Below are 13870 nucleotides of genomic sequence, written 5' to 3'. Positions count from 1 at the left end.
CTGAAAGATATAAAAAAAGTGAATGTTTCCTTTATCATGGCTACATCAAAGGAGACATTGTGAAAAAGGTAATTTAAAAATATTTAATAAATCTCACAAAACCTGTTATGTACAGGCATGTCAACTGGAAAATATGCAGGGAGACCCCAAGAAAGACAGCTTATGAAGGAACATGGAAAAGGTGATTAAGAAAACTAAATGGGCTAGGTGTAGTGGTTCAGGCCTATAATCCCCAGCACTTTGGGAGGCTGAAGTGGACTGCTTGAGCCCAGGAGTTCAAGACCAGCCTGGGCAACATGGCAAAACACCATCTCTGCAAAAAATACAAAAATTAGTCAAGCATGGTGGTACATGCCTGTAGTCCCAGTTACTCAGGAGGCTGAGGTCAAAGGGTCACTTGAGCCCAGGAAGTTGAGGCTGCAGTGAGTCACGATTGCCCTACTGCACTCCAGCCTAGGCAGAGCGAGACCCTGTCTCAAAACAAAAACAAAAACAAAAAACAAAAACCTCAATGTAGGATGAAATCCTAGAGAAGTAGTCTGCTATGGTAATATTTCATGCCTGTATTGACCTAACAGACTATAAATTAAGCTCTCGTCATCTACTCTCTTCCACTTGTAATTGGTTTTCATATATAGTTATGTTAACTTTGTTTAAATACCAATATCGTATCACTACTGCTGCTGAAAACTCTCTAGAGATCTCCAGTAACCACATACCCTATGGTTTGTGATTATCTTAGGATTTAGGTGAAATCCTATGGTTATCTTTTCATAATCAGAAAATGGTGTTCCAATGAAATCATCTACATGTTTTGATAAAGTGAACTTTTCAATTCTGAGTTCCCTGAACTTTAATCTGCATATTAAGAGATTTTTTCCATTCACCTTACTTTCAACAGCCTGGTAAAATTATCACTTCTTAGACCACCTTTTTATTAAAAAAAAAAAAAAAAAAGAGAGAGAGAGAGGGTTTCACTTAGTTGTCCGGGCTGGAATGCAGTGGCATGACCATAGCTCACTAATTCCTGGGCTTAAGCAATCTTCCCACCTTCTTTTGAGTAGCTAGGATTACAGGTGTTAGCCACTGTACCCAGCACCTTAAGCCACTGCTTAACAGGGTTTTACCATTTCCCCTTTTGAAGAAATGAATTTTATAATGATATGTAGGTTGATATCACTATTAATCACATTCTTATTTACTACCACGAGTAACTTTCTTTTTTTTTTTTTTTTTTTTTTTTTGAGATGGAGTCTCACTCTGTCGCCCAGGCTGGAGTGCAGTGGCGTGATCTCGGCTCACTGCAAGCTCCGCCTCCCGGGTTCACGCCATTCTCCTGCCTCAGCCTCCCGAGTAGCTGGGACTACAGGTGCCTGCCACCTCGCCTGGCTAGTTTTTTGTATTTTTTAGTAGAGACGGGGTTTCACCATGTTAGCCAGGATGGTCTCGATCTCCTGACCTCGTGATCCGCCCGTCTCGGCCTCCCAAAGTGCTGGGATTATGGGTGTGAGCCACTGCACCCAGCCAGAAGAGATTTTTTTAAAGTTACACCTGTATAGGGCAGCTCCATCATAATCTTCTATGACTGTCTTAATATGCAGTCCATAATGGATAGATATATTGTTTATGTGGCCCATGACTATACCATATACTGGGTAGCTTATTGATGTGGTTTGGCTGTGTCCCCACACAAATCTCACCTTGAATTGTAGTAATACCCACATGTCAAGGGTAGAGCCGGGTGGAGATAATTCAATCATGGGGGCAGTTCCCCCGTACTATTCTCGTAGTAGTGAATAAGTCTCACAAGATCTGATGGTTTTGTAAATGGGAGTTCGCCTGCACAAACTCTCTCCTGACTGCCACCACGTAAGAAGTGACTTTGCTCCTCCTTTGCTTTCTGTTGTGACTGTCAGAGCTCCCCAGCCATGTGGCACTATAAGTCAATTAAGCCTCTTTCCTTTATAAACCACCCAGTCTCAGGTATGTCTTTATTAGCAGCTTGAGAACAGACTAATACACTTACAAACAACACTTATAACTAAACAGACTAATATACTTATAAAAAATTAGCTGGGCATGGCTAATTTATTTCTCACAGATCTGCAGACTGGGAAATCCAAGATCAAGGCCCAGGCAGATTTGGCATGGGCTGGCTTTCTCACAGATGGTGCCTTCTTCCTGTTTCCCCACACAGTGGAAGGGGCAAGGAAGCTCCTTTGGGCCTTTGATAAAGGTAATAATCCTATTCATGAGCCATCATGACCTAATCACCTCCCAAGGTCCCACCTACCACTATCACTCTAGAGAAGATAATTTCCACATGAATTTCAGGGGCACACAAACATTCAGACAAGGGTACCCATGCTTCAAGAACTGAGGCAATGTGGGGTTAATGAACTAATCACCTATAATTTTTCCTACATAGACAGACTGAAGTAACAATACTAGAAAAAGACACAGAAAGCTGAGTCCATCATCTACTGTTTTCTCACATTTTACTTTTTTGTCACATGAAGATTGTCTTCAACTTCAATTTCCTACAGAGAGCCATGGTTGTTCCTAATTTTCTGGCCTTTTTAAACAGACACTAAGATATCTTATGCATACAATAATACTTATATCTACACATTGACTCAGCATCCCACCAGACTTATAGCTTCTTCCTTTTCCCTTCTTCTACTTGTTCTTCACAGGGCCAATTATTAGGAAAGTTCTTTTCTGTTTCTCTATTTAAGGCAGATGGCATCTTCATACAAAACCAAAGTATAAAGTGCATCTAAGCAGAGTCTATTTCCCTTCTGATGTGTGGGTATAGTCATCCCTCCTTATCCACAGTGGATACATTTCAAGACCCAGTGGATGCCTGAAACCTGGAATAATACTGAACGCTATATTCACCACATGCAACAGATCTGAAAAGCTAGATGAGACTAAGAGACTAACAGGCAGGTAGGGCATACAGCATGGATGTGCTAGACAAAGGGATGATTCATGATCTGAGCAGGACAGAATAGAAAGGTGCAAGACTTCGTCATACAACTCAGAATGGTGCACGATTTAAAACATATAAATTATTTATTTCTGGAATTTTCCATTTAATATTTTTGGACAGTGGTGGACTGTGGGTAACAAACTGCAGAAGGCAAAACCTTTAATAGGGGGACTATTGTATTTGGAGGACACAGACAGTTTAGGATCCAAATTATCCCAAAATGTAAAGATCAAACACTGTTACATGAGGGAAAGGAGAATGTTTTAAGGTATAATTTTAACGGTATATATTGATATGCCCTTGTCTTTTGGAACTTTAATTTCAATGGGAGAGGCAGAATATAAGCACTGAGCAATAAACAAGTTAACTGTAGGCTTTCCTGAGTATTAGGAAGAAAATAAACAGTGGCTCGTTGGGCAGTTATGGGTTGGGATGGAGAAATGTTCGTTACATAAGGTGGTTAGGGAAGGCCTCTGATGAGATGATTTTTTAGCTCTGACTTGATATTCAGGGTAGACAGACCCAAGAGAGGAACATTCTGGGTAGAGGAAACAGGAAATGCAAATGCCTGAGTCAGTAAAAAGCTTGGTGAGTTCAGAAAAGTTGACCCATGGGCTAGATGAATACTTATTCAATATGACATCTGTAAAACACAGGTGGAGCAGGCAAAAGAATGATACTGCCTGTGACTCAGAGGCGATCAGATTTGGAATTACCTCTGGACCCATCTAGTCTTCCAAGGCTCTTGACAGACTCAGTAGCTTGGTATACCTGTAACTCACTTGAAACATACCCTCGGTATCTCACAAAATTTAGCAAACTCTGGACTAAAGTATAATGAAAAAGCTAAAAAGTAATAAAGAATGAGTTTATAGAAGTAGGAGGGAGCTGGTCAGGAAGAGGCTAACAGGGTTTAGATTTTTCCTATCTGCTACAGGAAAGGAATGAAAGAACAGAAGGGTACATTATAATTTGTAAGCAGAACCTAATGCAAGAGTTAAGAAAAGATTTAAGAAACACAAAAGTTTATATAAGTCTGTATGGCAAAGCAAAAGGGGATGGTAAGGAGCTGGATAAAGATTTTTGCAAGACAAAAATCTTAAGAGATTTAAGATTCTCTAATCTCTAGAGAATCTTAGTTCTTAGAGAGAAGACAGTCAAGTAGAAGAGAAGATATTTGAGGGGCCCATGTTAAGCATAAAGTTTCCGTTTTCTCCCCCAGGCCTGTAAGGCTGATGTAGAGTTTCTGAGATGCATAAGTGAGAAGGTATCACCTCTAAAAATGGCTGAGCCATGATGTCAAAAAGATTCCTCTCTCTGGTTCTTCCACACTCACCTGAGAAGGGGCTTCTTGTCATCTCACTTGTCATCTCCCAAGGCTCTCTCCCTTGCTCCAATAAGGAGATCACACATGGCTTAGAAATGCAAAGACCTACATATAAAAAAAAGACATGAAAATTGGTCATGTTTTGGGTTATTTCAGAACTATAAGCCAGTTCCTTAATTCTGGTGGAATGATATAGTAGGAATACTAGATAAGAGATAAAGCACATCTGAAGGACAGACTACGCAAAACTCTGGAATAGCCTAGTAAGACTGCTAACAGTTAACTCTGAGAACTATTTTATAAGGGGCTTGAGGGCAGAAATTTAGTCCAACATTTTCTGAATATTATCACACAGTAGTAAATGAGGTATTTTAAAAGGTCCCTAGAAAGAGTTTGAAGTTTTGAGATAATTGCCTTCTTTAGAAAAAAATAAATACTCTTTAGGGGAATATGACAGAATCCAGAGGCTCTACAATGTTTTATTTACAGTACACATGAAAAAATTCAAAATTACTTGACATAAGGAAAAAGTGAATCATGCCCATTAGAAAAAGCAAGCAACAGATGCTCATACTGCAATAACAAAGAAGAAATAGCATATGATCTTAAAACAGCTATTATTATATCAATACTTAAGAATATAAAGGCAAATATACTTGTAATGAATGCACACACAGAAAATCTCAGAAAAGAAACTATAAGAAGAACCAAATAAATATTATATAATTTAAAAAATATAACATCTGAAACTTAAAAATTCACTAGATGCACCTAACCAAACACTGAGGGTAAGGATAGAGTCAGGGAATTTGACTATGAATCAACAGAAATTATCCAATCTGAGCTGGGCACAGTGGCTCATGCCTGTAATCCCAGCACTTTGGGAGGCAGAGGTGGGCAGATCACCTGAGGTCAGGAGTTCGAGACCAACCTGGGCAACATGGTGAAACCCTGTCTTTGTTAAAAATAAAAAAATTAGGCCGGGCACAGTGGCTCACACTTATAATCCCAGCACTTTGGAAGGCTGAGGCAGGTGGATCACGAGGTCAGGAGATCAAGACCATCCTGGTTAACATAGTGAAACCCCATCTCTACTAAAAAAATACAAAACAATTAGCCGGGCATGGTGGCAGCCACCTGTAGTCCCAGCTACTTGGGAGGCTGAGGCAGAAGAATGGTGTGAACCCGGCAGGCAGAGGTTGCAGTGAGCTGAGATGGAGCCACTGCACTCCAGCCTGGGCAACAGAGTGAGACTCTGTCTCAAAAAAATAAAAGAAAAAAAAAAATGAGCTGGGTGTGGTGGTGGGTGCCTGTAATCCCAGCTACCTGGGAGGCTAAGGCAGGAGAATTGCTTGAACCTGGGAGGTGGTGGGCCAAGATTGCGCCACTGCACTCCAGCCTGGGCAACAGAGCAAGACTGTCTTTAAAAAAAAAAAAAAAAAAAGAGAGAGAGAGAAATTAAAACAGAGAACAAAGATTTTTAAAAGTGAAACAATCCTTGGTTACCTAGGGCACAATATCAAACAATCTAACATAGGTGTAACTGAAGTCCCAAAACATAAAAGAACAGAAAAAAAGATTTGAAGAAATAATGGCTAAAAATTTCCCAAATTTGGTTTAAGATATAAATTTAGTTTCAAGAAGCTCAATGAACCACAAGCATAATCAAAAGGGCTTCTAGAGAACAGAAAGCTAATTTAGCCAATGAGGTGGCCCCAGTGCTTAGAAGAAAAGGCCATATGAATTTCCCTAACTGTAAGCGATCTGAAGCCATTTTCAGTTTGTGTCTTCAGTTTGTTACTTATCACAAGTTAATATAAAGATACAGATTTTAAAAGTGATATTCTGAATTTATAGTAATCTAGCTATATATTCTTTGTGAACCTTGTTGTTGTCTAGTGGTGATAATAATTCTGTAGGAGAGAGAGAACGAGGAAACCCAGGAGACTGGTGAGATTCACATTGTGTCCTGTGTTCCCAATTGCCTTAAGGGTGTACGCATGGAATATCTGATATTCACCAAATTCACTAACTCTAAATCTCAAGTTTTCTTCAGTCCCTCAATATCCTCTGTTTCTCAGATTCCATTCCCAGATTCCATTCTGACCTACATATAACAAAAACAAATTTCATAATATATAAAAACATAAAAGTTCCTTAAAGGTAGATTATGCAGGAGGGAAAAGATCCTCACCAAGTGATACCAGGCTCTGATAGTTCTCCAACATCATACTCCTGTATAAATGCTTCTGAGCAGGGTTCATCCATTGCCATTCTTCCTGGGAAAAATCTATTGCCACATCCTTGAATGTCACTAAGTCCTGAAGTGATAAATATATTCTTAACCGACCAATACTCATGTCCAAAGATAACTCTGAGTTGATGCAAGCTGTCTCTACTTTATGTGAGAAATAACTCATAGAAGAGAAAAAACATAAATATGAAGATCCAAGTCAAAATAGTACTTATGGAAGTGTTTAACTGCATTGGGTACAATGGTGCCAACCAATTCCGAACATAGGGAAATGTGCGTGCATAACTACAAGGCAGTGAAGAGGGCTTCAAGGAAGAACACATACCTGTGTTGAATCTTCAAAAGCATAAAAGGAATATCTAAATTGATATTTTTTAAATGATTCTCCATGGGATCCAAGTTTTATTGGCAGGGATAGGAGAAAGGCATTGAACTAATGTGGCTGACTTTTTTTTTTCTTAAATAATAAAAACATGTTTAAGAATGCAATTTTCTTATGTCTGCATCAGTGAATACTGTGTTTTCCACCAACGGTTGGTAGAACCCACAGTTGCAGAACAAAATGAAATTGAAGTTATAACTTTTAAATGTTCTTAGAGAAAAATTAATGACCAGTTATAATCACCAGCAGGTTGTAAGAAATTTTAAAAGTTATTGTGGGCATTTTTCACCTTCAGATTTATTTCCATTGAAAATGAATATCTTCTTAATCTTAGTGCCTGATTTGCAAAGTTATCAAAAATATAACTAAATAAAGACAAGGTTAGGAGCACAACATTTTAATTTGCTTTAAACAGTAATCTCTGTATCATGTCTTTGTTCTAAAGATTAGTGTTTAAAAGCAAATTTTAAGCAGATATTCAATGTAGGGGACTTCAGAAGATATACATACCTTTAGAAAAATGTTTAATATATTTTTCATATAAAAGAATTACAAAATTGTTTGTTTCTCTGTGAACTCTCAGTTTTCCTGAATTCTAGTTTTCACCTTCTAGTAAGTTGAGAACTAAGAACCACCATTTCACATATTCTTATAAAATGAGATGAATTCCTCAATGCAAGCAAAAGGTGCTCACATTCTTTCCAGTATTTAGGATAATTGTGGTGACTGTTAAGGACAGAGGAGCTTTGGCTGTTCCCACAGGAAAAAAAAAACTGATTGCTTTTGATCCTGGTACTCATGGTTAATAATCTGGTATATATACTACCAGAATTTTACCAATATCAATGAAATAACTTTATATATATATATACACATGTATATGTAGTGATGTTTTTAACTGATAATGCTATAACCAATGAGGTAAATCCCAATGGATAGCATCTGAAGAGCTTGTAATTCTTTTTTTCTTTTTAAGGAAAAAACCATTTATTGCAAGGTATCAGATAATTTATGAAATTTCCAGGAGGATTAAGACTGAATAAGTGACTAAATTAATTAAGACTAAATAAAATAAATGAGAAAAATAGGCAAACATCTCATTCAGAAGATTTTCAAATGATTTATGTTTGCCCTTAAGGAGGTAGAACATAATTTCCCACTCTTGGAGTGTAGATTGTGCATAGTGACTTCCTTACAAACAGTACAGTATGGAAAAGTGAGGGAAAAAAGAGTCACCTTATTATAGAGAAATCTGACAAACACTACCTCAAAGTTAATTAACATCAATTAACATCAACAGTAATAACTCATGTTGACAGTGTGCACCCCTGATTTGATGTGATGAAAAAGGAAATTTACTTCTGCAATCTTCCTCCCCAAAACACAGTACCCTATTCTAATCATGAAAAAACATCATATTTGAGACATTCTACAAAATAATCGAGTATTCCTCAAAGTTGACAAGGTCATCAATAGCAAAGTATGAAAAACTATCACAGCTAAGAGAAGTCTTAGGAAATATGGCTACTAAATGTAATATAATTTCCTAGATAGTATCCTGGAACAGAAAAAAGACATTAGATAAAACCTGGCCAGGTGCAGTGGCTCACACTTATGATCCCAGCACTTTGGGAGGCCAAGGCTGGTGGATCAGTTGAGGCGAAGAGCTCAAGACCAGCCTACATAGCATGGCAAGGACAATATGGCAAAACCCCACCCCTACCAAAAATACAAAAATTGGCTGTGCACAGTGCTGCATGCCTATAATCCCAGCTACTCAAGTGGCTGAGGCATGAGAATTGCTTGAACTGGAGAGGTAGGTTATAGTGAGCTATGATCCTGCCACTGCACTCCAGCCTGGGTAACAGAGTGAAACTGTGTCTCAAAAAAAAAAAAAAAAAAAAAAAAAATTAAAAAGTTGAAACAATGAAAGAAAATCTAAACTAAGCACTTTAGTTACTAATAACATATCAATATTGGTTCATTAATTTTAACAACAGTACCACACTAATGTAAAACGTTAATAGGGGAAGATTGGTGTGGTATAAGATTTCTCTATACTATCTCCGCAATTTTTCTACAAATATAAAACTATTCTAAAAAATAAAATTTATATTTTAAGTAAACCTTCTCAAGCGGAGGACATCAAAACTTCAAATTATCTTTTAAAAATATATAAAGTCTAGCACTAAACCCAAAATGAGGCATTTAAGACAAAAATCAAGATAATTTTCAAAGAATCAGAAAATAGAAACACATAAGAGATTCAGATAATGGAATTATCCAACAAGGCTATCAAAATATTATGATAATATTTTTAAGGAGTTAAAAGGAAAGGTAGTGAATTCAGGAAGAAAATAGAAAATTACATTAAACAATTAAATAGAAATTCTAGAACTAAGTATTCTATAACAGAAGTTAAGAATTCCATTATGGGCTTAACAGGAGATTACAGAGTTAAAGAGAGAATTAAAGCATAAGTGACATGTAAAACAGTGTGAAAAATAATTAACATGTATATAATTGTAATCTTAGAAACAGGAAAGTTTCAGAATATTTAAAAAGACAGTGGTTGAAAAATTTCCAAATTGATGAAAGACACCAAGCTACCCTGAACACTGACTTAAAACAAAAATAGTGAATAATGTTCACCGTCTATCAAATAAGCATGTATGTGTGCATTTCAGGTGATGGGGTTAATGGACTGCATCTTTATCATCTATAGTAGTAGGTTACTAAATAATTTCTAAAACTAAAATAATCAAGAAATAGTGTATGGAACAGTGTATGGAACATTATTCAGGAGTATGAGGTTAAATATCAAAACTAAAGACAGTAAGTAGTATTGTGGAGATAACTTACTTCTAGAGGGCAAATGGCAGGGGAATAATTCTGTTGTATTAAATGGTGCCTGTGACTTCAGGCAGAAATTTAACGACAACATCAGGCACACAAACCATAAAAGGTCTGTATCTTTGGAAAATTATGTTAGATAATTCACAAAATGGTTTAATGCTGAGGAAGACACAGATGCCCAGAATCCATGTAAATATTTTTTAATATCTCATGAACTCTGACAGTGCAAGAAAAAAAAGCAGTGTTTCAAAATTAATTTAACATAACTTTTGATATGAAGCATATAATTAAATTAATTAAGCACTAATTATGGACATCTGACACTCATGTATGTCATGAAAACACATTTTCCACTTAGAAAAAATGTGAAGGGGAATTTCACAGTGGGAGAATTAAGGGTTCCTTTTGTATACATGGTTCTTTATACATGTGCAATATAATATTTAAAAATTAAAAAATTAAAAGCAGAAATTCAAGTAAAACTGAGTGTAGTACAGCAACAGAACCAAATATACACAGGAGTTTAGTGCATGGTATAGGTGGCATTTCAAATTAGTGAGAATGAGATGAATAATTCAATTAATGCCATTGCGCCAACTTGAAAAAATAAATCTCTGCCTCACTTATTATAAATTATACATTTAATATAAAAATTTAATGTAAATTAAATTTAACATAAAAAGTGAATGTAATTTCAGCTCTACCATGATAGAAAACCACAAAAATCAAGTCTAAGCTTACCAGAAACTTAACTGTGAAGGATAAAACAAATCTTAGAAGAAAAATAGGACCTAAAGGTAGACAAAAATTTCATCAACAGGACACAAAACACCATTAACTTTGAAGGGAAGAAAGTATTTATGTATACACACAAAGGCATAACATAGCTGTGAATGAGATACAAGCTGAGAATAACTTCTTAAAAGAACTGGGAGGTAACGGTGAAATTTGTTTTTAAATTTTGTACCATGTAAACATCTCACCTATTTAAATTTATAAAATTTGCAAAAATTAAGTAGAATAAGATTTTTTCAGGTGAACAAATGAGGCTGGTAATTCATACTTAAAATGTAAAGAAAATCTTTTAAGGAATTTATCTTAAGGACATACTCAGAGATTTGGACAAAAATTCAGGTAGATGCATTCTCTATATAGGAGAGGCACTGGATGCGCATTTAACCTGGAACCCGACTCACTAGTACTAAGATATCCACAGATATATTCCATACAATATAAATCAAGTCTTTTCACAAGAGGCAGCACTAAATTTAAAATGTACACAAGGTGGGAAGAGGAATCTCCCAGGGGCCTCCATGACTTTTTATACTAAGCTATTACTCACTCATTAGGTAATTAGAGTTAAAGACAGTGGCCTCTGAGAGAAGTGGGAACTAGGCTCTTGGACTGTTAATCAGGGAATTTTCAAAAGAAAAGAAGCATTGCAAAGTACTAAACAGCAAGACTGTCTTTCATGAAGAGAAAGAAAATATCAACTAACCTGGGGCATGACTTTTACTACTTCAACATTCATTTTTGCCTTCTCTTCTGGTCTTTCTCTTGAAGAGCAGTGTCTTGGGAAGGCAAGGCTGAAGGAAGGGAAAGGTTAGTGAGAGATGAGGCCTTTGCTGCACTCCCAGAATCACTAGCCTAAAACTGTCTTCTTCTTCCCAGCTTTGGTTGATCCCATAACTGGGTATGAGCAACCTATGGCAACTGAAGGGCTGTAACTCATAACTGGTTTTTTTTTTTTTTTTTTTCATGCTTGAGGTCCTAAATTTAATCTTTTTCAAAGACTTACCTTCCCATTCAGATGTATTAGGTACTCTGCATAGATTAGATTATCTCGCTTTATTTTTGAAATAATCCTACCAAATAGTCATTTCCTCTATTTTTACAGGTAAAGGTGGAGTCATTCTCTTCTTGGGTCTCTGCTTCATGCTTTGAAAGTCTACTCTTTGAAAATCTGGCTCCTTTTTGGGCCAGATGGATGGGGTTTTTGGGAAAAAACAAAAGAAAAAGGAAAATCTGACTCCCAAATGCCACTAGAGGCCAGGGTTATCCTCCTCCTTCACTCAACCCCCACCACTGCACCCCTGCCCTGCTCCCTGGCAATGTTTCACTTTCCTCACCCTGAAACGATGGAACCTCTAGCACTCAATTCTGCCACTTTCACTCTCACCTCTGTCCCAGCCCCTTGATTACCCTCCTGTCACACAGAACTGAGGGTGTCTCCTGCTTCAGTTAGGAGTTTCAGTCACCCCAGCTTTTGCTTCTTACTGAAACTCCTGGACTGTGGACAGGAATTCTATTCCATGTTTCCTATCCCGGCAACACACAATTCCAAACAGCCACACTCATAAACAATCCAATCCTATCCATCTTCCAAGTAGTCTCCCCACACACAGCAGTCATACAGGGAGACAATTACAGGTATACAGGGTGACATACAAACACTAACAAGTTTCCTGGTCACACAGAGGACACAATCACAAGCACCCCAAAACAAGCACATATACAGTCACATTTCCATTGTCTAAGGACATGAATATAAGCACACACAGTGACTCACCAACACCTTCACACATACCCCTAATCTTACTTCTCTCACACACACAGCTCACTGTCCCCTATCTCTGTCTCACACATTCATGCTTCACAACCTCAGAGAGGTTATATTTGTAAAGCCTTTTGGATAACACACCATGGTTCACATAGTTTCTTTCTTACCCAACCACATCACTAGTCTTTCCCTCTTTCACACATACAAACATGATGTTCTCTCATACATACACATGCAATGGTATCTTTCAAAGAGGCCTCAATTACTCAAATACACCAGTATCTCACACAGATACACAAACACACTCTGATCTCTCACATTCCAACTGCTTTATCTCATGCACACAAAATACATACTGGTCGCTGTCACTCCAATCTTTTTCATACTGTGATACACCATCTCACTACCTACCAGGCCAGACAGAGACATACTCTAGTCTCTCACATACCCATTGGTCTCTCACACACTCACACCAACATACCCTATTCTCTCCCAATCACTGAACTCTCAGTCTAGTCTCTTGCTTTTACTCAGACAGACACATGATCTTTCTCAGACTCCAGGGAGCCTCATACTTGTTAATCTTTCACACAGGCACATCTATTTCTCTCACACATTGATATACCCTGGCTCACACTCTGGATTCTCACAGTCCAGTCCCTGATAACACACTCAGCTGACAAAGAGGAGAAACAAACTGTTTCTCTTACTCTACTCTCACAACACAAAACAGTTCTAAGACCAGATGTGTGGGGTCTTCACACACACACGCACACACACACACACACACACACACACACCAGGCAAGCAATAAATTCTTCAATGAATACCAGGTGGGTGACCTCTAGGGCAACCCAATTCTGACACTATTTACCTGGAGATAGCATAAGATCCCATACATTGAGGGCTCAGTCCTACAAAATTGCTCCCTACTTCCAATGCCAATTGCAAGCCCCAGGTTGTTTTATGTGTGCTTCTGATTGGCTATAAAATTGGGGTTCCTATGACCCCCTCCTTGCATTCAATTAATTTGCTAGGGCAGCTCACAGAACCTAGGGAAACACGTTTATAATCATAAAGAATTATTACAAAAGATACAGGTGAAGAAATGCATAGGAAAAGGTTATGTAGGAAGGGGCTCATCCTACAGGAGACTCCAGCGTTCAGCTATCTGGAAGTTTGATGAACTCAGTCCCTCTGGGTTTTTATGAAAGCTTCATTACTTAGGCATGGCTGGTTAAATCACTGACCACTGATGATCCATTTAACCTGTGGCTTCCTTTCCTCTCCCTGGAGATTGAGGATGGTACTGATAATCCCAACCCTCTAATCCTGCCTAGGTTGTTCTGATGACCAGCCCTTACCATGATCTACCTACAGGCTGCCGGCCCACCAATCATTAGCATGCAAAAAGACACTTAATACTTTGGAGATTGCAAGGATCTTGGAAGTTGTATGCCAGGAAACATAACTTTGTCCCATACTTTGATCACCTC

At 37.7% G+C, this 13870-nt stretch overlaps 1 protein-coding gene across 3 annotated transcripts in view; it reads right to left on the bottom strand.

Annotated features, from left to right (window-relative positions):
- LOC105488124 (zinc finger protein 471) overlaps positions 1-13870 on the bottom strand; it is a 29865-nt gene that overhangs the window by 5917 nt on the left and 10078 nt on the right. For 2 of the 3 annotated variants that reach the window (XM_071087979.1, XM_011751918.2), the window contains exons 2-4: positions 11313-11400; positions 6517-6643; positions 4332-4427 (exon numbers count right to left, since the gene is read on the bottom strand). In XM_071087979.1, the coding sequence (XP_070944080.1) occupies positions 4332-4427; positions 6517-6643; positions 11313-11345 (256 nt within the window). In that variant the 5' untranslated portion in view covers positions 11346-11400. The remainder of the gene's footprint in view (positions 1-4331; positions 4428-6516; positions 6644-11312; positions 11401-13870) is intronic. The other variant, XM_024794782.2, reaches the window with a different exon arrangement.

The sequence above is a fragment of the Macaca nemestrina genome, chromosome 20 (assembly GCF_043159975.1).
Source record: "Macaca nemestrina isolate mMacNem1 chromosome 20, mMacNem.hap1, whole genome shotgun sequence".
NCBI lineage: Eukaryota > Metazoa > Chordata > Mammalia > Primates > Cercopithecidae > Macaca > Macaca nemestrina.
This window is presented reverse-complemented; position numbering and strand designations above follow the sequence as displayed.